This window comes from Podarcis tiliguerta (genome assembly GCF_965153285.1).
Source record: "Podarcis tiliguerta genome assembly, chromosome: 9".
NCBI classification, from domain to species: Eukaryota; Metazoa; Chordata; class Lepidosauria; order Squamata; family Lacertidae; genus Podarcis; species Podarcis tiliguerta.
This window is the reverse complement of record NC_139542.1, coordinates 55685899-55710203: the sequence shown is the minus strand read 5'-3', so window position 1 is coordinate 55710203 and position 24305 is coordinate 55685899. Positions and strand designations below refer to the sequence as shown.

Here is a 24305-nt window from a genome sequence, read left to right as displayed (position 1 = left end):
CATGGGACTCTCAAGAGTCTCCTCCAGCACCATAATTCAAAAGCATCAATTCTTCAGCGATCAGCCTTTTTTATGATCACGTTTGGTCAAAACTCTCCACTATAACCTGTCCATCTTGGGTGCCCTGCTCGGCATAGTTCATAGCTTCTCTTGAGTTATTCAAGCCCCTTCGCCACGGCAAGGCAGTGATCCATGAAGGGGTTGGGAATCGGTAGTCCCCGGAAAACAACAAACCGGAGACCAAAGTTTGGGAAACCCTGCGGGGAATCTTAAAAAAAACACGCCGTGGAAACGCTTTTTAAAAAACCTGTTTTGAACAATACGTGAAATTTTCCCTAGCTCACCGGCGCCACCTAGCATGGGCAGGTTACACTGTGAAGCGTTTCCTGTGAGGGAAACTGTGTGGGAAGAAGCCGCGCGAAACGTTCCTCAGTCAGGGACTCGGACGAGGCCGCCCGGCCCTCAGGCGAACAACGGCGCTTCCCGCCTTTTTGCGCGGGCGGACGTCTCGCGCGCCCGCTTCACGTAACGGAGGCGGGCCTGCCCGTGCGGAAGAGGTCATGTGATTCTCGAGGCCCCGCCCCTTCTTCATCTTCCTCGGCGCCTCAGAGCGAAGCTCCCACACGGCAGGGAGAAGCTCTGCGTGCCAAGTCGAGAGCAGGGAGATGCAGGCGCCGGGGGTCTTCGTTGTCGTCGCCGCCGTCGTTTTGGGGGCTGCGGTGGCCAAGGACCCGGTAAGTTTCTCTTCGCGCTCGCTTCCTCTCCTTTCTTCCCCCCCCCTCGGGAAAAGCGGCGGAGTTAGAGAGAGAAAGAGACGCACGCGCACAAAAAACAACACTCCCCACAACCCCCGCCGGCCAAAAGCGTTCCTGAGCAGGTGCAGAGTGCGCCTTCGGTGTTTGTCTCGGCGCATCCGCGGAAATGGTTGCTGCTGCTGGTGGTGGTTCCCAGGGTGGTTGGAGTCGGAAGGGACCCCCAGGGTCATCTAGTCCAGCCCCCGCCATGCAGGGATGAATATGCAGCTGCCCCGCACCGGGATCGAACCTGCGACATGGGCGTTGTCAGCACTGCACTCTCACCCACTGAACCCTCCAGGCTGAAAGAAGTTCATTTTCTGTTGCGAACAGCCCTGCGATCTTCTGGTTTGTTTGTTTTTTTATTTAGCTTTTCAGATTTTAAGAATTAAAAAACAATTAACAGTCAACATAAAAAGAGAATTCCAAAGAATCTCCTTCCCTTTTCCCCTTTGTGGGTCCTTGTATTAACCTTTTTCCTCCTCCATCTTGTTTATTAATCCAAATCTTTTAAATCTCAATAACATTATTATTATTATTATTATTATTATTATTATTATTATTATTATTATTATTATTTATCCTGCCCATCTGGCTGAGTTTCCCCAGCCACTCTGGGCAGCTTCCAACAAAAGATTAAAAATACATTAAGACACCAGTCATTTAAAACTTCCCTAAACAGGGCTGCCTTCAGATGTCTTCTAAAAGTCTGATACAGCAGTTGGGAGGGTGTTCCCAAATTTCAAAATTAAAACACAAGTGTCATTCCAATCCTACTAATGATTTTAATTGTTCGCAATGATTTTTAAGGCAAATTATATATTTTCCCCATTATTAAAATCTTGCTCTTCCTGTTTCTGATTCTCTGGGTCATTTTTGCCAATTCAGCATAGTCCCATCAACTTAATCTGCCATTCTTCTCTGGTAGGGACTCTGCCTTCTTTCAGTCTCTGGGCTAATAACATCCAAGCAGCTGTAGTTGCAGCCACCCTGTGATTTTTAGGTCGAAGGGCAGTGTAGGAAGTTATAACAAAGCAAGGCAAATGCTGCACCCATATGCTCAGAGGCTTTCATTTTTATTGACCGATTTACAGGCTTGGTCCTAGGAGGAGGGAGGGAGGACCCAAAGCAATCTGCTGTTTACCATGCTGACCATGAGCAGAGCAGGAACGGCCAAAGGACTTCCAAGGGATGATTAATCCGATTGGTCTGTATATTTCAGAGGAAGGGAAATAAGCAGCCCTATTGTTGTTTCTCTTCACTTTTTGCTGGGGATGCTGAAGTCTTCCTGCTTTGTGCATCTTTCAGGCAGATGCAGGGCTAGTAATGATTTTCCCAGTGGGGAGGATTTGTGTTAGTTGCCTACATCTTTGAAGACTCCTATCCTGAGTCAGAATCAGCTGGACTGTGGGTGGGGGCGTAGTTGGATCAACAGTTGGAAGGTCGTGCTGAACAAACAGCATTTGTATGTATATTCTCCCCCCTCTCCCCCCCCCCCACTTGAGCGTAGTGCAGTGGCTCTCACTGTTTTCCCTGGGCTATAGTTTCAGAATAAAAATTTCCTTGCGCCGCACCCATTTTTCTAATTTGATAACTTATTGGAAAACACAGCTAGGATTGTGCTCGGTATCACTTGATACCGATGCTCTCATTTTAACAAGATATCCCTCCCATATTCTGCTTTCTTTTTTTTTTTTTTTAATTGATGCTATGCTACACTGAAATGTTTGAATGTTTTTCTGAGCGGGTCCTGCGACACTTGCCATCCTCTCCTGCACACCAGTGTGCTGCGCCGCACTGTTTGAGAACCACTGGCATAACGGTTGTAGGAGTGCTTTACAATTTGAGGCGGTATTTTAGGCAGTAGGTTCTTCTTAGTATCTCATGTACAGAACGTATGAAGCAGTGATAAAAGGGAGTGGTTTGGAACATGTCAAAAGTCCTTTGTTCTTTCTGAGCCATTTCCACAACTAGGTAAGATTGGGGAGACAGATGGATTTCTGGTCATGACTTTGGAGCTCTCGTCTTAGAAATTAAGCAGTGGCACAGAGGTTGACGATTGTTATCATTATTATTCACTGCATAGTTGCGTTTTTAAAATACAAATACTCTGCTTATTTCCCAAAATGTTGCAGCGGTATAGGAAACAGGGAGCCAGCCATATGATGAAGCAGTCAGCTGTCTGCTTTGCAGGTGACCATAGATGAGATGAATCTCCTTGCATATATATGTGCGATAGCTCAGTTCATAGAGCATGAGACACTCCCCCCCCCCCCCAAAGGTCATGGGTTTGAGCACCATGTTGGGCAAAAAAATCCTGCATTGCAGGGGATTGAACTCAATGACCTCTGCGATCCCTTCCAACTCTGTGATTCTATCCAAAGTCCTTAGTCGTGGATTGGAGCTTAGTCGCATACATTGCTCAGGCCATACATGGTATAGGCAGAAGGCCTAAATGTTTTGTGAGATCTTTTCATAGGCTATTATAAAATAAGGTGCCTGCTTTGACGGTGCGGACTCTTGAACAAAACATCTGTACTATATTAGCCAGAAATGTATGTGTGGTTTTAAATGCCTTCCTTCCACTTAATCCTTTGCACCAGCTAAGTTCCAAAGTGACATATGGCCGTCATGTGTGAAAATACCTTTCCTTTGTCTTTCATGAACTGATCCACTAATGATTTAATGATAATCTTTTTCACTTGATGAGTTTAAAGCCTTGACGTTTACATCAGAGCCCTCTGGATCAAGCCAGTGACCCATCTAGTTCAGCGTTCTCTTCTCACAATAGCCAGCCAGATGCCTCTGGTAAACCTACAACTGTTAATCTCTCCCATCTTGTTTTCTACATAGTGCCTTCTTAACATTGCCTTTGCTTCTGGAGGTCAAGATAGCCAGGGGACTAGATGACTAAATGGGTCTCTAAGCACCTAGTTTTAGCCATTCCCTCTCACAAAATTTTCAAGAGCTAGTGTTGCCTGTGATGATCTGTAGCAGCAAAGCTACTATATTTCCTTGCATTTCTTGTATACTGTTGTATGTTTCTATATTTCCCCATTCTACTTATATCCAAATACAGGAGCACTTTTTCCCCTTTGTTTAAACCACATGTTCTTTGAGTAGGCTGATCTCTCAAGTCCAACTTGTGAGGAGGAGCTCAGATCTGCTTATGCTGCATCTTGTGACTTAGCAGAGCAATTACCTTCTTGTTTCGTTTAGAGAAACGAATTGCTGAGTGCGGCAGTTCATGGATGTGTAATCTTTTCTTGAAATGTATATTCCTTCTCAACAGAACCAAACGGACAACATAGATGTTCAAATGTGGTCTTAGTTAACGCTTAGCTATGGCAAAGTGTATTAACAAGTATCACATGACAGTTTATTATCACCAGAGTTGAGTCAGAGGAGCTGCCCTTCTGCTTCAAAATTTTATTGCACTTTTTTTTTGCATTTTGAGTCTGTTTTTTTATTTAACACATCTGAATTCTTCCTCTCTTACAAAATCGGTTGCGACTGATCTTGAGATAAATAAATGTTTGTTTGTACCTAATAGAGGGGAATTTGCAAAGGGGCTGAATCTCACATTTATTAAGCAGTCAAGTTATTTCTAATACATATTGTGAAACCGACTAGTTTTTCCATGTTTGGAGAGCAAAGGAAATCTGCTTGCATCAGTTTCATGTGATTCACAACAGCCCTGCTGGTTCTACCTGCCAAGTGACTATTTCTTATATTAAATAGGCTAAAGATTGAGGGCATGTCAAAGTAAAAATCAAAAATTGTGGCTCTGTGATCCCCAGAACAGGTCTTTGAACTTTGCTGCATATGTTTATCTGTCATAAACACTACTGTGTTGTGAAATAGTGCCTCTGGTGGGATACTTTTAATTACATCCTTGTGTAACCTCATTTAAGGTGTAATATTCCTTACTTTTTCAGCAGAGTTTTTGACAGAGTGCAAATATTACTTTATCGCTGGTGAAACAATTGTCTCCATTTTCTATCCATTGGCAATTGCAAGTTCTGTCTTCTGAAAAACCAAAAATTACTCCAAACCGCACAGAAGACAAGATTCCAAAACAGTTAAATATATTTGGGGGGAGGGGGAAGCAGGGGGAAAGGCAGAGGAGGAGAATTTTGAATTACACTTCAGTAATTCACTAAAAATAGCAAAAGAAAAAAGAGTTGCCTTTCTCTTACAACCATTGTATGCTGGACCAGTGTCTTGCCTCGGTAATGGACTGGATGAGAGACAACAACCTGAAATTCAATCCAGATAAGGCACTGTTAGTGGGTGGTTCCCTAGACCAGATGGGTGGGAGATCGCCTGCTCTTGATGGGGTTACACTTCATCAGAAGGAGCAGGTTCGTAGCTTGGGGGTCCTCCTGGACCCTTTGCTGTCGCTTGAGGCTCAGTTGGCCTCAGTGGCCCGGAGTGCCTTCCATCAACTTCGGCTGGTGGCCCAGCTATGCCCCTTTCTGGACAGGGATAGCCTAACTTCTGTTGTCTATGCTCTGGTAACCTCTGGGTTGGATTGCTGAAACACTTTATAAGTGCGGCTGCCTCTGAAGTCAGTTCAGAAACTTCGGCTAGTGCAGAATTCATCAACCAAGTTACTCACTGGGGCAAGATGGTTTGAGTATATTACACTGATCCTAGCCTAGCTGGCAGTTAGTTTCCATGCCCAATTCAACTGCTGGGTTTGACTGCCCAGAACTGCTAAAGCTCAAGGACCACCTTTTCCCATATGAACTGACCAGGACCCTGTGGTCATTATCTGAGGCCCTTTGTCGTGTGCCTCCATGAAAGGTCTGGAGGGTGGCAACACAAGAATGGGCCTTTTCTACTGTGGCTTCCCATCTGTGGAATGCTCTCCCCAGGGAGGTTTGCCTGGCACCTTCCTTAGGCACCAGGCAAAAATGTTTCTCTTTAGCCAGGCCTTCGGATAATTTGTGGGAAGGGGGTTATTGTTATGTTTTTGGTTTAGTTTATTAAGTATTTTGTGTTCTCGATTTTTGTTTTTTCTGTTGTGAACCACCCTGTGGTCTTTGGATGAAGGGCGGTTTGCACATTTAATTAATAATAATAATAATAATCTTTGCCTCTCCCCACCCACTTTGAGGGTTGCTCAACATGTTAAGACTTTAGTAGAGGAGTCTGCTTTCCTGTGGGAAGTTCTGTGTCCACACTCAAGATATTGTTGAGTAGGACCATCATGTACTGACTGCTCACACATCAACAGATGAAACACCACAGATAGGAGTCGCAGGCTGGGAAGCTCAATGCAGCATGGTCCTGGCTCACTTTGTTAGCCCTATTCCGGTGCTTGTGTAGAAGTCCTCACCCAATTTAGAACCCTGATTAAGGGGAGCCTATGCGGACACATCCCTGCTGATGTCTGCCCTCCAACATGCCATGTAGAGGGAGCCAGTCAGAATTGTCCACAAACTACCTAACCAGATGGGGGAAGCTAATACCTTAACAGGGCTAGTGAGCTCTGCTAAATGATATGGCAGAAAGTGAAGATGCAAAATATGCATCATAGGGAACATGCAGTCTTTTTCTTTTTCTGGAATGCTAGTTTAAAAGACAGAAATAAATTGAAGAGGGGTCTGTTGCCGCTTAAGGAATTGCCATTCCATCAAATAAATAGACAGCTCCCAGCCTACAACAGTGGCATTTCTGTGTCTGCTTACATAATCCCAACTGTTTGAGTAACACCTTTGCTAATCCTATGGTTTCATTCTTCTTTCTGCATTAGAGGCAGAGTGGCTTTTTTTGCAAGTGCTCTCTGCTTAAGTACCTTCTCACTGTGTTTCAATAAGAAGCTTGAAAACTCTTTATTTCAAATACAATGGAGCTAACCAGATTTGACTCCAGGTTAGGGTGGTGGCTCTTACCAATGTTGCTGGAGTACAACTTCCATCGTCCCTGGCCAAGGGCTGATGAAAGCTGGAATCCAAATGAGGACCACAGGTTCAAGATCTTACTCTCATGGTTTTTTAAAAAAATGCTTTTCAGCAGGTAAGGACTCTTGGCTACCCACTATCAGATGGGTCTCTACATAAATGTGGCTTTCTAGCCCAGCCTACCTCTCTTCTGTAGTATATCTTGCTTCACAAGCAACGTAAAAGTTCAGACCTGTACTAGATCCAAGAGGCAAGCAAATAGCAGAAAGCAAAAGCTTTGTGCGCTAGTTGAAGCTCAAAAAAGAAATGTTAGCACTTCCCTACCTGCAGCGTTCAAAATTTGCCAGGTGCATTTTGCACCTGGCTATCAGCCACTACCAAAAAGTTCCTGAAATTGAAAAATATGACTTTCGAGCCATCTGCCACAAAAATGACAGCTAGGCATTCTCTTTTGGCGACCGTAACCCTAAGGAGCCATTTGGCACCTAGCTTATATATTTGAGTTTCTAACACTGTCTGCCTGTGTGCTGCTGCTTCTATCACCCCCAAAAAAGCCTCCCACTGCATAGCAATTTGGCTTGGGAAAAGATCCCACTACTATGAATGGAACGCTTTTTCATCATCTTCACCTGACCACCACATAGGTCAGTTTTTTGTTGCCAGAGAAGGGGGCTTCTAGGAAAGTAAGGACTAGCTGTTCCCCACTTGTCTCCTCCTTCTGACATGCATCAAAAAAGAGGTGAGAATTTTCAAAGTCAGAGGCTTCCCGCATGATTCAGAGTTATGCCCAAACCAGCCCATTTTAAACATGCATAGAAAAAGGGTTCCCAGCTAGTTGTTTGCATTTTTGAACCCTAACCTTGACACCTGCAAATGGAGAGTTCAGGTATAGTTCAATCCTAAGCAGGGCTCAATGAGTTTCGTTGGACTTTAGTCTTTGGTAAGTCTGCATATGACTGCAACTTTAGTCCTTCAGGGGTTTTTGGTTTTTTGTTTTTGTCTGCAAAAGCTGAGAAGGCAACAAGAACTCTGAATATTTTTGCATGAAACAATTATAAAAATGTTTGTTCTCAAAAAGGCTTTGTCTTTTTTCTTTCTTTCTTTCTTTTTTTTTTTTTTTTTGCAGTATGGTGAAGAATGCAAAACACTAGCATATCCTCCCTCAGGACCAACGTAAGTAACTTATTAAGGACAGCTCAGTAGCTGATAGTTGCTGTTTACTTGTGATCCCATTGACTTACAAATTTAATTAATATAACATGAACTTTAAACTTGGCGCATTGAGTCAGGATTGTGGTGCTGCTATTACCTTACTATATATCACTGACCAAACATTCAGCTAGAGAACATTGTACCTAGTTTGAGACAGTGGTGATTTTTGCAGAATGAGGGCACATGGAAAAGAATTGTGTAGGTTAGCTTAAAGAAGATTCCTTAATTGTCTTCAGCGATCATAAAAGAAGACCGCTACTAGGTGTAAATATAGGTAAAATGTGCTTGTGTTAAATATGTTTGTGTTAAATATTGATGGATGAAAGCTAGGCAATGTAAATATAAATTACGTAGAATTTTTTAACCAGAAAGACGCATGAAGGCAACAGCCGCAAAATAGTGGTTTAAGTGTAGCTACACCTTTCTGCGTTTCATGAAAATCGCTCCTTTTTTCAGGTACAAAGGAAAGATTCCCACCTACATCATAAATCTTGACTTACCACCAAGTGAGAGATGGGTCCAGTTGGCACGTGACAAAGAGGCAGAGGTAGGGAACATGGTGGGAAGGAGGTCAGGATCAGAAGCTTTCTTCTGGGTGCCTTTTTAATGAGATGCAGGCTTTAATTTCCGCTAACATAGGTGTACTGCTTAATGAAACAGGCTTTAATCCTGCCCCTAAAGCTGGAGGGAAATATTTTAAATTGTGCTTAGGAATTTTCATGCTTGAATTCTGCATTGCTTTTTATTTCAAGGCCAAAAATCCTCAGTCAGAATGCCTAGTAAAATGGCTTTAACTGAGGAACAGACACAAGCTGGCATTCAAGTGAATGTGCATAGGTTGTATGAGAGCCAGTGTGGTGTAGTGGTTAAGAGCGGTGGACTCGTAATCTGGTGAACCGGGTTCGCGTCTCCGCTCTTCCGCATGCAGCTGCTGGGTGACCTTGGGCTAGTCACACTTCCCTGAAGTCTCTCAGCCCCACTCACCTCAAAGAGTGTTTGTTGTGGGGGAGGAAGGGAAAGGAGAATGTTAGCCGCTTTGAGACTCCTTCGGGTAGTGATAAAGCGGGATATCAAATCCAAACTCCTCCTCCTCCTCTTCTTCTTTGGCTGTGAATTCACTTTCTGTCTTTGTTCTTCTGGGGGTATGGTCATAGATTCAGTCTTGTGGAATCTTAATAGACACAACTCTCCACTTCTGCTCTCCTGCCTGGCCACATTCCAGTTTGTAAAGGTGGGGTTTTGCTGTTGCAAAGCTGTGAAGGAGGCCTTGTCAGGATGCAAAACAGCAGAGGCCTCATTGGGATGGGCAAGCGAAAGCAGACAGAACAATTCATAGAATTAGGGTGTTCCCTCTTCCCTCAGAGCACCCATTGATAGCAGCTGAGACTTGGAATGGTCACAACATACAGGATAGGCAGGGCTTAACAATGTATGAAGTCTGCCTAAAGAAAGAACTCTCTACCTTTACAAAAGACGTTTCACATTGCGTCAGTGAACGTAGTTGAAAGTGTCAATTCATCACTATTAAAGACTGCTTGTTTCAGATGTGCTTCGGCACATGTGAAAGGGTTATATGTTTTAAGTGGCTCTTGCATTTAAAAGTGTGTTCACCCGAGCTTTTTCTTAAACTTTTCCAGCTGAAGGCTGTCCTTCAGGTTATGAAAGATATTTTAAACACATTCCTTCATAGTGGAAAAGCCATAGCATCACTGGAATCTAAATTGGTGAGTACCTTTCCATTTTCTCTAAAATTTAGGGGAAAGTTGAATCCAGCTTGCTGAGCCTGTCTGAACCGCAGCTGCTAATAAGCCAAAAACGGGAAAATAAATGCACCAGTTATCAACAGGATCTGATGCTTAGTGTGAATTCTGGCAGGAGTCCTTGGCATCATTGCAGGCCCCTTAATGAAAATCTCTTTGGTGTGCCGCTGCACTCAGAAAGCCAGTCATGATTTTGAGTTTGTACATTACTGTGCAGAGATTTATCGCCGCTCCAGGCTATCTGGCTGTTGCTTGGAAGCTAGGATGCTGCCGTATGCAGGTTCAGACACTCAACTTTTGTCAGGCAGGAGTCTACCCAAGGCCTGCTAGGAAAACCTCAGATTGAATCTAGCATCTTCCCCAGGCAAAACATGTGCTTTACCACTGAGCTGTGGGGGGGAAAGCAACTAGAAGGGATTCGGAGAGACGCAGGAAGGATTCACACAGGCAAATCCTGTGATGAGCTAGAAAATGATAGGCTCCCGAGTAACTTAAGGGGGGTATCACTATCATTGGCCCAGATCCAAAGAGGCTTTCAGGTGGTCGGGGGCACTAGAATGTTTTTCAGATCTATGCAATCTTGTCAGGGTGTTACACGCATGGGGTATACATTTGAAACAATATCATGCCACGTCAAACATTTGTGGCTTTCCCCAAATAATCCGGGGAACTCTGGTGTGTTAAGAGTGCTGAGATTTGTTAGAAAACCCAGAGTGGTTTAACAGTCAGTCCCCTTTCTTGTGGAATTCTGGGAACTGTAGTTCTGTGAGAGGGAAGAGGGTCCCTTAACAAACTAGTCTTCCCAGGATTCTGTGGGGGAATCCATGACTGTTTAAAGCGGTATGTTACTGGTTTAAATGTATCGTGTAGATGGAAGATTAGACCAATTAAATTAATGGGCCTAACTAAGTCATGTTCATTCATTTCAGGGGGTATACTCCAAGTGAAACACAGTAGAATTGTCTTCTAATTGTCTACTAATGTTTCAGAGTGTCTTCTTATTGAACTTCTCCAGTGTCCACTTATTTCAGCAGACGTTACTCAGAAATAAAAGGGAGCCTATTTATTCAGTTTACATTTAAACCAGAGTTTGAATTGGAGTTTGTTGCACATTGCTCTGGAAATAGCTACTGCAAGAAGGAAGCGAAATCTGAAAAAATAGGATGTAACGCAATAAGGGCTGCAAAAATGGTAGAAAGTGAGCTCAGGGACCTTGAAATAAGCGTCCTAACTGGTCTGCGGATTGTGGCTGCAGTCTGTGCAGGAATGAGTAAATAAATTTACAGTAGTTCTGTTTTGAACCTCCATCTTCCACAAGTTCTTTCTCTTTGCTTTTGACAATTATCTGCATGAACTGTGGTGTTCAGATTAAAGTAAAAATGCAAGAGGAGAAGGATATTGGAGCTCCAAAATGCCAGCCAAACCACAGTGCCTTGGACTTTGTCAATGGAGGTCATCCTGCAGCTAAATTCTTGATAAGCAGGTTATTTTTTTCTAAAGGTCTCAACAGTCCACAAAGTCTCAAATGTCTGCTGAGGCAACTACAGACCACTTAGCACATAGCTTTTTTAGTTAAGTGTACACCTAAAAATTGTAGAATGCAATTGCAGCCAACGTGTGTTGTTCATATGTACCCATTGGCTGTGCTGCCTGTTGATCAGACTGCAAAACTGAGTTTGTCCCTTTGTAGTTTGTGAAATGACACTAACCCTCTGTAAAGGTGCTGTTTACACCAAGAGATAATTGGGACTGAGAAGGAAATATATGGAGACAGAGAAATTAAAAATAGGAAGTTATTTACTATGTTTTTCAGGTTTTAATAACTTGTGGCTTTTCTTCTTAGGCTTGGTTAGGTTCCACCCTTCCCTATCCTTTCAATGATGAGATCAAAGGCATTGCTTCTGCAATTGATGCTCCTTTAGGTAATTTCCATTTTGTTATTACTGTGTCTGGCTCTGAAAGCACACTATTAAAGGCATAATTTGGTGCAATTGAACATTTCAGCCACTGTAGCAATACATGCTGAGGGTATAATACATTTGTGGAACAGGCGTGCTTAAATGTTTGTAGCAGAAATGAAGAGCAGGTGTCTATTTAAATGTAAGACCTGACTAGGAAGACTGACCGAGTTTTCTACTGAGTGAAAGTCTGTACAGTAATATCCTCGCCTTTAGTATGCCAGGAGCACAATATTTGCGTATCTGAACAGAGAATAGGATCCTGTAATCTTATTCCTGGATTAAAAATCATCAAGCTATAGATTATGCACCTTGTGTATTGCATAATTCAGGAGAGCAAGTCAATTTAATTCCTATATCAATTCAAAAGCTGAAAAGAGGGGCATCTCACAGAGGTACTAAAATAGGATTGACCAACAAGTTGCCCATCCTCTTTGCAGGCTTCTAAGAATTTTTTTGAAATGGCAAGTCTTGTAGATTTCCTGCTCAGTGTCTCTGCCTTGTGGCTTGCAGTCCATAGACATATGAACCAAGCGCAGTAAGAAGTGATACTCTGAAGATATTTCCTGTCTCCATTTTCTTCCTTTTAAGTGTATGCTTGGTTTTATCCGTTGTTTTTAATGGTCACTTTGATGAAAGGTGTCTCTTTCTCCCTCTTCCCTTCCCACCTTCCAATTTAGGTGACATTGTTGTGTTCAATATCTTCTATGAAATCTTCACAGTGTGCACTTCAATAGTAGCAGAAGACCCCACAGGTAAATGACTGCTTAGCCAACGACATGTCTTTTAAAGATAGTGCTTAAGGTATTTTTTCTTTGACCTTAATTTCATTTCTCTCCACCACCCCCTTTTTCCTTTCCAACCAGGAAAGCTGTACCATGCCAGAAATCTTGATTTTGGATTGTTTCTTGGGTATGTATGTACCAGTGAGGTCCAACCTGCCCTGGTGGATCCACAAACTTTCTAAATTGGCGGGGGGAGGGGGAATGAAATGTTTTTTACCTTACCTTTTTTATTGCTTTGAGACTAAGCAATGAGTAGAGTGATTAGTTAATCTGCAGCATCTTTAACTATGGCCTGCCTTTCTCAATTTCTTTGGAGCGTCTTTAGAGGGAAAAATATGTGTGCTGTCATAATTTTCACCATTTTCTATAAAAGGGAGAAGCTCTGAGGTTGTCATTTTCAGCACAGTGACTTTTTTTATTTATCAAAATAGATTTTTATTAAGAAAGAAGCATAGTGAATATATATATACACACACATACACTGCACCTTTTGAGAAAAAGTATTTTATCTGACCTCCAAAATCACTAAACCATCTATCCCTCCAATCTCCCAAAAAGATACCTTTGATACAATCTGGGCTCCCTTTTTCTCTTTTATTGAAGAACAGGATATTTTAATGCCACTGTCATCACAGAGCTGTCTGCAGAGGGGATTTACTCATTGAAAAAATATTGCAACTGTATTGTAACTTTTGAATAAATTGTTAAAAAAATAAAAGGCCCATGACTTAGCAGTGTTCCATGAAGACTGTGGGTAGCATCTAATTGGGGTCTTGCTCTCCCAGAAGGGCTTTTGATTCAGCAGACTCCTCCAGTTAATAGAAGTGGAAGTGGGGTGATTTTTGCCAACTTCAGCCCCCTGCAGCCCCTTGTGCCACCTTCAACCCTGTTCCGCCTGATGCCCCAACTGGATTCCATTTTCTGAACATACAGGGTAGCAGTGTGCATTGACCACAAGATTTGGTTCAGATCTAGACCCAGCAATTTGTGCAGCAGTTTAATTTGTCTGTTCAGAGGCTACCTGATTTGCTTCATGGCTCCTAATCCACTCCCCCTCCCTTTAGTGAAAATATTTATTCTGCCAACAATACATCTCATTTCCATCACCGGAGAAGCTCAGACAACAAAATTATAAACAGCTTCCTTAACAGAAGAGCACTAAGACAATGTAAAACATTGAGCAACCCAAAACAACCACGCCTTTGCTTAGTCCATGCGAGCTTTCAATGTTCGGGTCGTTATCTTGAAAAAGACAAGATAATGCTCCTAGTCTACTTGATTGCCTTCCAAACCCAATCTATTATAGTGGAACCTCGGGTTAAGAACTTAATTTGCTCTGGAGGTCTGTTCTTAACTTGAAACTGTTCTTAACCTGAGGTACCACTTTAGCTAATGGGGCCTCCTGCTGCTGCTGCGTGATTTCTGTTCTCATCCTGAAGCAAAGTTCTTAACCCGAGGTACTATTTCTGGGTTAGCGGAGTCTGTAACCCGAGGTACCACTGTACTGGGAAACAAAAAAATAAAGTCGCCCCCCCCCCTTCTTTCTGGCACAAGTAAGTACAGCCAACCACATCAAACGAAAAGCCCCTAGACCAGGGTTTCCCAAACTTGGGTCTCCAGCTGTTTTGGGACTACAACTCCTATCATCCCTAGCTAGCAGGACCAGTGGTCAGGGACGATGGGAATTGTAGTCCAAAAACAGCTGGAGACCCAAGTTTGGGGAACCCTGGCCCGAGGGGCTTTTGTGCTAGGCATCTTTGGGGTAGGACCCAGCAGAATTCTTCCTCCATGTCCTCTGCTCCCTATGCTTCCTTAAATTGGGAGACAGTTTGGCAAAGCTGTTCCCTCCCCTGAAGCCCTTGGATTGGAGAATGCTGATGCCAGTCATTCCTTCCCAATTATAAGCACTGTCTCCCTCATCACCCCGCCCTAGCATTATGGTAAACACTCTCACTTCTGGGTGTTTGCAGCAATGTTTTGACATCTGGATCGCTGAGGTGCTATGAAGCACTTTATGGGATGGGTCTCTGCTTCAACTTGTGCCTCCCAGAGGCATTCTGCTTTGCCTCAGGATTTGCCCGAATCTGGTACTTGCTCCTGTTGTGGAGGGGAGAGAGATGAAAGAGATTTTTATGTGCTCGCTTTTTCCAAGGAAAGCCACCCAAATGTTAGCTGTTCATGCATCCAGCTTGAAAGACTCAAAAATCTGAGAGAGTCCATTTTACATTGCTGTGGATTAGTTGCAGTTTGCATTAGATAGACAGTTCTTGCTTATGTTTAAGTGGTGTTGCGTTTCCTGCAGGTGGGACGTGAATGCTAGTTCTTGGAGGACGACGCAGAAACTGAAGCCGCTCATGGTGTCACTGGATTTTCAAAGGAACAATAAAACAGTGTTCAGGTCTGCAAATTTTGCAGGCTACGTGGGGATGTTTTCTGGATTGAAGCCAGTGAGTATTCCGTTATTTGGACAACACTAGGTGCATTCTGATGTAAGTGTAAACCATAGCTTGCCATTATGAGTATGAACAGGCCTGAGACACAGGCTTGCCTGCTTCGTCTTCCCCTTCCCTTAGGAGCAAGCAGGTGACTTCAGAGGCTTCTTTTGCTAGTGGCATCCACCCTTAATTTTCCATTGCACCTGATGTTGCAAACTTTGCTGAAAACAAAGCCAGGCATATTAGTGCCTTGTAGAGAAAACAGAGTCTCAAAGCACCTTAAATGCGTAATAGTTTATTTTACGATTGATGAAGCCTTGGGAGAGTGGCGTTCCCTGTGTGCAGAATGTGTATTTTGGCAAACATCTATATGAGCATATGATGCTTGTGTCCTCACCTCACCTCACCTCACCTCACTAGGTATGCATGTACAAAGAGGAAGAGCATTTGTAAAACACTGGGGCCCAAAAACTATAATACAATGGATAGCAGTGTTCTGTCGCTCACAGTGGCCTTCTTAAAGCACTACGGAATTAGCTTAACTCTCTCTGTTTTCTAACTGCTGGGTATTAATAAACACTGTTAACTGACTTTTTGTATTTTAGGGCATTTTTACTCTAACCATGAATGAGCGGTTCAGTCTTGATGGAGGTTACATTGGTGAGTATGCTTAATGCTCTGTTCCTGTGTCTTTGGGGGTTTTGTTAGCTTTAATAAAATGGGGAAATTTTAGTAGCGTTATACCCCACCCCACTCAAATCACTGGAGGTCCAATTTCACAAGATGCAGGGGAGAAAGTGGAGAAAGCAGTGTGATGCATGTTGTAAGAAACTATATGAGAAGTTGTGTGGCATGAAGCAATAGCAGGGCATGCCCAACCATTGTCCAAGAAGCAAACCACATGGAAATGGTTTGGGATGACTTTCAACTCGGTTGAATTAAACTGAAAGATGGGATGCTTAAACAATGCTAAGGCTGCGTGTGGTCATAAAGCTCTTTGAATTTGTGTTTCTTGCAGGAGTCTTTGAGTGGCTCCTTGGCCAGAGAAACGGTTGGTGGATGAGTTTTCTCACCAGATCTGTGTTGGAAAACAGTACAAGGTAACAGTCAAATTGTGAAGCGGTTTATCTGCATATATGGCCAAGCCAGGGAAATCCCAATCTCATTTTATAAGGTCTCTTTGTTTAAGTCTGTTCTTTCTCGTCTTGACGACCGCCATCTTGGTTCCATGGAAATTTTACATTGTGTGATACTAAGGAAAACTTGTTTAACGTTCAGACCCGCCTGGTACCATCCGTGGATCAACAAGGTGCTGTGCAGTGGGGTTGTGTGTTTCACGTTCTACCATTCCTCCTCCTCTTCTCTACTCAAGTGGTTCCCGCCTCTGACATGGCAGGAGCTTTAAGGTTGGGTATGGAGTGGGAGGTATCACTCCTTCTGGAGAGAGGCAACAACAATGGGAAATTCAGAAGCACCTGGAACCATGTTCTGATGGGCTCCAGGGACAGCTTTTGCCCTTTGGTACAAGCTGCTGCAGCAGAACAGCACCAGAAGAACTGGCATGATTTGGGAAGACTAAATTTTGAACTCATGCTTTCCCCCCACTAACTTGTCAGCAGAGAACCAGAGGCAATGCCTCATCCTTCAGATGCATTGTGTGTTCCTCGATAGAGGAAGTGCTTGGCTTACAGGAGCAATGGGATGAGTCTCTTTTTTTTCCTTTCTTCCTGTAGTTAAATTTTTATTGGTTTTATAAACTTAAAAACACTTTTCTTAACAATTTGACTTCCCGTCCTTGCATTCGTGATGTCCCCCCCCCCCCCAGTTACCTGCTGCCTTATAGACAATACTTATTCTGCTCTGCATTTCTTTATTTACAGCATTCTTACTGTCCTCCTGTTGTGTATATTTCAAGGCCTGCTGGCGATTTCATTTGGCTAGAATGCTTTTTAAAAAATAGCCCGAAAGGAATTTCCATTCTTCCATATGCTTTCCTTCCTTTCAGTCTCATATTTTGGCCGTCAGTCTCGCCCTCTCCACATTAACTTCGAAATCCATTCCTCTTTTGTTGGAACCTTGTCTTCTTTCCTTCTTGCCGCCTTTGGCTGCTGTGGTCACATACATAATTTGACCATCTTTTGGGGGGTGGGACTTCTAATCCTATTATTCCTAATAATAATGCTTCTGGCCATTATAAAGAAACTCTGACCTTGGTATGCCTTTTCTCCCCCTTCTCAATTTGATTCCCTGGCACCATATTTGTATAAATTAACTATCCCAAAATACAGTCGTTCCTTCACACTGGCCAGATTGGATGTGATGCCCTCTGCTGTACTTGAGGGCAGATACCAAAAGATTCCAACTGAGAAACGACTCTGCCCCTGTGGAGATGGCAGTCGGGAAACAGTGGCTCATGTTCTGCTGTCCTGTCCCCTTTATAAAGATCTGAGGAATGAAATCATAACCCCACTCTTACTTACCATCCCAGGCTGCCCATCTGAGGCCACATTGTTCTTTCTTTTATCAGATCAAAATGATCAGACAACAGCAAAGGTTGCTAGGTTTATCGAGGGTGCAATGAGATTAAGGGCCACTATCTGAACGATAATCTTGGACATTTGATTGCCCTTTTTACCCATTGTTGTCTTTTTAATTGTATATATTGCTTGTTTTATGTTGCTATGGCCGTTGGCTAATTCGAATAAAGTTTATCTATCTAATAAGAATGCTTCAGGCTCTTTTGGGAAGAGCGTTTTCAAACATCTTTTTTTCATTATGCATCATTACCCAGAAGCCTGTTGCTTGTTGATAGGTCCATCACATATGAGTCTCCTCTCCTTTCTCTGCCTCTTGATTCTCCCACCTACCACCCTTAAACAAGTTCTTTCCCCCCTTTGTTCTCTTACACAACTCCCCCACAATACACTTCCACACTAGGCAGTGACTGCTTTACATGAGAGTATTTTGAAAGGCTCTAGCCTACCAGCTTCACAATTTCCATGCAATACCTGGTTAACACACCTGTCTCATTGCTGTTTCCGTTCTTGCATGTAGTTACGAAGAGGCAAAGGACAGACTGGCTCATTCAAAGCTTCTGGCTCCAGCTTACTTCATACTAGGGGGAAACAAATCCGGCGAGGGATGTGTCATTACACGTTCCCGTGTTGCACTGTTGGATATCTGGGAGTAAGTATGCCTGATGGTAAAACGATTTAAGGAGATCCATTGCCTGTAAGAGATTTTGCTACAGCTGCTACACCAACCGGCTCTTGTTAATGCAAAGGATTTGGTCTCTCTACAGTGTCTCTTCCTTGTGTACGTTCCCTCATGCTTTTATATCAGTATCAGTATCCTCCTCGATTTCAATAAAAATCCACCATGGCTTCTGACTTTACCATTCACACTGGTGACATGAGACCAGTTTTGGGGTGCTCTGCTTTAAGCAACTTGAACTCTGGGGGTAACGTTCAAGAACATGAGAGCCTGGTGGATCAGTTCAGTGGCTCATCTGGGACTTCCTTTTAGGTATTCTGAGTCTTCCAACAGAAATTAGTTAGAAGTAAAAATCATTTAAGGTGCATCGTTGCCAGAAAATAGGCATTGATGTTTGCTACTTCTTTCAAGCTTGGACACAGAAAATGGCGTCTGGTATGTAATGGAAACCAATTATGACCGCTGGAAGCCTCCACCCTTTCTGGATGATCGGAGAAGCCCTACAAGGAGCTGTTTGAACCAAACAAAGCAAGAGGTAGGTCTAAACAGTGGTGTCCAAACTTTTTTCAAAGAGGGCCAGATTTGATGAAGTAAAGGGCCGATTTTACCCAAGGAAATAAACTGCCTCATGGGCCAGGTTAAACCGACCTGATAAGGTTAGGCCCCCAAAGCGGATTTTGGACATGCCTGGTCTAAGACATGCAAAATTAATTAAAACAATGTTGTAACCCAAAGTCCTGTTACAGGTGATGAAACCCGACCATACTAAATGGTTGACACCTTACAATTTTTTATATTTTGCTGGAAGCCACCCAGAGTGGCTGGGGAAACGCAGCCAGATGGGATGGGTATGAATAATAAAATTGTTATTAATATATTTTAATTAAATTGACACTCCATTCGTGCAGCTGGGCTCCATATGTCAGTCCAGCACCATTGTTTCAAAATGAAACGGATAGGACCACAACATGGTGCAGGCATGCCCCACATCTGCCCATGCCCCCTTTTTTTGGAGGAAAATGTACCACAGCGCTCGCAAAGAGAAGCTTTGCACCTCTCCTCCATTTAGAACAGTGTGTCCACTCCTGACCTCCTTTTGTGGGCACGTTTAAAGGAACTTGTTCCACATAGGAGAGGCTGAGCAGGAGCAAACACACTCATGCACTGTAGATTCTCAATGAGATGTTTACTGAGACCTCTCACAGACACCTAGGAAGCAGTGGTGGGAACCCTGGTGCCCACAAGCATCAACTTGACAACTCCGGGTATGTTGTACTAAAGAAGAAGAAGAATAACTTAACAACAATAAAAAATCCGTTCCCTATTCAAGGATAACTCAGTGGAGCTTGAATCTGAGCAGAACTGTGCAAGATTGGAAATACTAACTGGAGGCAAAATTTGAAGCTAGTTACGCAGTGGAACCTCGGTTTTTGAACATAATCCGTTCTGGAAGTCCATTCAACTTCCAAAAATCATTTGAAAACCAAAAATTAAAGGGCTGTCGGCAAAGTGAATGGTGAAAATAGAAAAACGTGCCACAGAAGCTGTTTGACTTCCAAAAATCGTTCAAAAACTGAAGCATTCACTTCCGGTTGTTGGCGTTCGGGTTCCAAATTGTTCGGCTTCTGAAGCATTCGACAACCGAGGTTCCATTGTAATCCAGATTTTTTTGTGTCTGTCTGCACCCTCTGCTGGTACATGACCCCCCCCACCCCCACAGCAGCAGATGGCCTCCAGGGGAATGCAACGCTTCAGAAAAATGGTTCCCTGCTCTATAGAGGGAGTCAACTTTTGGCTTCACTGCTGCTTAGCAGAGGTCAGATGTTGAAATTTGGTAAAGAAACTGCTTAGGTTGAAGCTTTGTTTTGGCTCAAGTCTGCAGGTAATTTAAATCCTTGTTCTCTCTATTTTTCACCCACGCAGAACATCTCATTGCCAGCTCTGTACAACATTCTCTCCACGAAGCCCATTCTCAATAAGGTAACTCATCCTCACTCTTCCTTGTCTAGCATGTTGTTGCCTTAATTCAGGTCTTGGTAGGCGAAAGGGGAGAAGACTCTTTATTGCTGCTCTTAAGACAGATGGTTCCCACAGCAGATTATTTCTGCCTAGAATATTCTTTGTACTCCTTAGATCCCAGAGTTGGGGATGAAAACCAAGCCACAAGACAATCTAAGCCATACACATGTGTGGAAACACACACAAGAGAGAGTGCATTTAATATTATTTATTTATTATTATTTATTGAATTTATATACCGCCTTATACCCAGAGGTCTCAGGGCAGTTCACAGAATAAAAGCAAAATAGGTAAAGGTACCCTTGCCCGTACGGGCCAGTCGTGTCCGACTCTGGGGTTGCGTGCTCATCTCGCTCTAGAGGCCGTGAGCCGGCGCCGTCCAAAGACACTTCCGGGTCACGTGGCCAGCATGACGAAGCTGCAGCTGGCGAACCAGCACCAGCGCAACACACAGAAACGCCGTTTACCTTCCCGCTATAAAGCGGTCCCTATTTATCTACTTGCACTTAAGAGTGCTTTCGAACTGCTAGGTGGGCAGGAGCTGGGACCGAACGACGGGAGCTCACCCCGCTGCGGGGATTCGAACCGCCGACCATATGATCGGCAAGTCCTAGGCACTGAGGTTTTACCCACAGCGCCACCCGCGTCCCTTTAAAAGCAAAATATAAAACCACAAAAGACATAATCAAAATAAAAACAACAACCCAATAACCCTCCACCCCAAAAACCCACATTTTAAAAGGGCACGCTGGCAATTTTGGGGGTAGTTAGTCTGTTAATTCTCTTAGATTTCCAGATATTGGCAGCACTGATTCCGCTTGGTGTGGGGTCCCCCCCCCGCATCTGTAAATCAAAGCATTGTTGCATTGCATGTGAGGCTTTTATATTTGGTCTAACTAAGACATAGCTTTCCACCCTTGTCGATATAAAACACTTTCTTTAGAAAAGCAATCTGCTTCATGGTACAGTCATACCTTGGAAGTTGAACAGAATCCGTTCTGGAAATTCATTCGACTTCCAAAATGTTCAGAAACCAAACCGTGGCTTCTGATTGGCTGCAGGAAGCTCCTGCAGCCAATTGGAAGCCGCAGAAGCCATGTTGGACATTCAGCTTCCAATAATAGTTCACAAACCGGAACAGTCGCTTCCAGGTTTGCGGCGTTCAGGAGCCAAAACGTTCAAGAACTGAGCTGTTTGAAAACCAAGGTATGACTGTATTGACTTATTCTCCTGTCTTTGGTTCAGACTCATTAAAGCCGTGAAAACTTTGCTTTCCCCCCCATTTAGCTGACTGTGTCTACAACGCTGCTCGAGGTTTCTGAAGGCCATATGGAGACTTACCTGAGGGAGTGTCCGGACCCCTGTAGCCCCTGGTGAGGACTCGGGTGGCTTATGAAATGGATGCTCACCAGGCAGGAAAAGACAGAGGCTGTACTTCATCCAAGACTCCCCTTCACTAGCAGCGTGTCTTATGAGATGATGATTTTCTAAACCTGGCAGTTATGCAATGGTTTGCCAGTGTAAACCGTACCCCTTGCACTTAACATACTGTTAAGGTGCACTTCCTATGAATTGAAACTTAAACAGTGGGCTTTTTGGATCCCTATTTCCTTACACGCTGCTTCAGCCCGTCAATGTTTAGGAAATGTCTTGCAGTGCAATCCCTGGGCATGATTTCCTCCGAAGTTTAGTCTCTCAGACTTGGTCCCGGAGATCCGTTGTAGGCTTAGAAAAGGCATTGTACAAACTCCCTTCAGGTAGAGGGTTGCTGTCAGTCTTTTAAAAGAAAGCCCAGTGTTTGGCCTTGCGATCAGACTGCCAGCTGCCTCTGCGCCACAGTGCATTTTCCCAGTTCTGAAGAAATGTTGTGGGGCTCTTGGCCTCCCCAGTTCCATCTCTTCCAAACTGGGAGCAGGGGTCATTTCCAACAGCATAGCAATTCCTCCAGCCTTCAAGGGCTATCTTGGCTCCTTCCGGTGGGGATTTCTCCCCCCCCCACACACTTTTTTTCTTTTTAAAGAGCTGGGAGGGAGCAGCACTAACCTTACAACACTCTTTCCTTAAGTTAATAAACAGATGGCCAGGCTGCCTCTTCTGTGCTCTTAAAGAGAGGTGTGGTAGCATTAGTGACAGGTTTAAGCATGGGAGACTTCTTAGCTGGGCTAATACGAATTGTGCTGCTTTCAGTGCAAGCAGGCAGGTTTTAAATTGCTGCTTTTTAATGAGCATAATTGGCTAACCTGGGGAATGAGCAGTGGTTTGGGGCAGGGCTTTTTTTTTTTTTTGCCCGGAACTCTGTTCTGGCACCTCTCAGGTGGGCGCCATTGCCATTCTGGGAGAACAAGGGAGGTGTTCATGGTGAGTTCCGGCACCCCTTTTTTATAGAAAAATGGCACTGGTTTTGGGTATTCCTGGCTATGGCAAACTGGGTCCATCCATCCCTGCCCACCTCTTCCTTTGCCCTGTTCCACTCCCTGCTCCCCCAGTTCAGTAGATTAGAGGTGGTTCCTTTCTAAAAGGTTTAGGCACTGGAATAAAAATTATTCCGCTTTCCTACTAACCTAACGTGGCTACGAATGTTTCCGTACTGCTAGACAGTACAAAGAATGTACTTTTAATATATTATGGATCGCTTTACAATTAAAGAAATTGTGGGAGAAATGGTCCACGTTGCTTTGTCTGACTTCTTTGGGAAAGCGAAGCGAGGAATGAGCTTAACTGTATTGCAGGTTCTGCAAAGCCGCTCCCATTTCTCTCGGGGCTTGACGACATTCTGCAGAGGTGGCTAATCCTACACCCACAAACTGGCCATGCCTCTTGTCTGTTGATTCAAAAGTCCTTCTGGTGATTTGATATGCATCTCGAGGGCTGTGTTACACCTAAGCGCAAATTTCCCTGAGGGAGGAATGGTAGTTTGGAAAGGGTGGTTCTGAATGCCTGGTTAACATGCTCTGAGTAGGAGAGGCAAGTTCCAAAGAAGAAAGTGGCCCAGCGCCTACATCTGAATATTATGTTGGTGTGTTAATGCATTAATGCAGATCTGCCCTTCCCTCTCCGACCAGCTGTCCGCCCCCCACACAGTTGGAGTTCCCAGCCGAAAAAGACACAAGTTTATAAGGAATGCCTTGCCGGTTTTTACACAGTATGTGACTTCTAAATGAAAATATTGTTAAAAGTATCTGTGGAGTCTGGAAGATCTCAGCTGAACTTATTTATGCTTGCCAACTATATAAAAATAAATATCTTTGTGCTTGCCAACTATCTTTATATAGAACTAAGTCCAGCTGAGATCTTCCAGACTGCATAGATATATATACAGTGGTACCTCAGGTTGCAGATGCTTCAGGTTACATACGCTTCAGGTTACAGACTCCACTAACCCAGAAATAGTACCTCTGGTTAAGAACTTTGCTTCAGGATGAGAACAGAAATCACGTGGCGGCAACGGGAGGCCCCATTAGCTAAAGTGGTACCTCAGGTTAAGAAAGAGTTTCAGGTTAAGAACGGACCTCCAGAACGAATTAAGTTCTTAACCCAAGGTACCACTGTATAGCGCTTTTAAGCATTAAAACATTGGTGCCGTTGCAAGATTTTGATACACAGGGAAACTGGAGTTCACAGTAAAATCAGGAATATAGAAACTGAATGCTTCCCAACTGAATCAATCAAATCCTTTAATCGTCACAAAATCAACATTTTGGCTACAAAGGTTATGGTGGTGGCCAGGGTATAGGACTTCCGTCTCTCTTTTCCGGCCCCAGTCCTCCACCCTGATGCCTGTTTCTTAAAACAAAAACCCATGGGTATGACTTACTGCTGTTGCAAGATGGACTGTGTGTTATGCTCATCACGTAAAAAGCTAGGCTGGGATTCCCAAGACTTCCCTCCTGGAAGAAAATGGGAGGTGCTTGATTAGCAGAAGTAAGATTATGTTCTTCCTTTGGTTTTACATTGCTCACTCTCCCTGTTTGAGGAGACAGCGGAGTAATTCTTTGCTACCTTCGCTGCTGCTTCACTTTGTGACTTAAACCTTCAATAAGTACTGGAGTGAGATCCCCTGTCAGCTTTACTCAGGAACAATGGTGTCAATAATGATCCTCATCTCCCCATTGCACTGCAAGGCCATGGCCTCCACGGGATCGCCGACTTTCTGCCACTCTCAGTTCTGAGCGAAAGCAAAGACTTGGTGCAAAATGTGTCGGCTGTTTTCACACCAAAGA

General features: G+C 43.8%; 1 protein-coding gene across 1 annotated transcript; it reads left to right on the top strand.

Annotated features, from left to right (window-relative positions):
* The first annotated feature begins 558 nt into the window (after positions 1-558).
* Positions 559-22751, top strand: ASAH1 (N-acylsphingosine amidohydrolase 1). The gene is made up of 14 exons (XM_083458396.1): positions 559-734; positions 7830-7876; positions 8372-8462; positions 9553-9639; positions 11519-11597; positions 12314-12388; positions 12500-12545; positions 14721-14865; positions 15459-15513; positions 15872-15953; positions 17908-18039; positions 18478-18601; positions 19990-20046; positions 21373-22751. Exons 1-14 carry the CDS (start codon positions 666-668, stop codon positions 21460-21462), a joined length of 1179 nt encoding a protein of 392 aa, XP_083314522.1. The 5' UTR covers positions 559-665; the 3' UTR covers positions 21463-22751.
* The last annotated feature ends 1554 nt before the right edge of the window (positions 22752-24305 follow it).

Coding starts and splice junctions, on each gene's coding strand:
- ASAH1 (XM_083458396.1), top strand. CDS start 666: ATGCAGGCGCCGGGGGTCTTCGTTGTCGTCGCCGCCGTCGTTTTGGGG. Junction 11,598..12,313: donor TGCAATTGATGCTCCTTTAG/GTAATTTCCATT, acceptor CTTCCAATTTAG/GTGACATTGTTGTGTTCAAT. Junction 12,389..12,499: donor AGTAGCAGAAGACCCCACAG/GTAAATGACTGC, acceptor CTTTCCAACCAG/GAAAGCTGTACCATGCCAGA.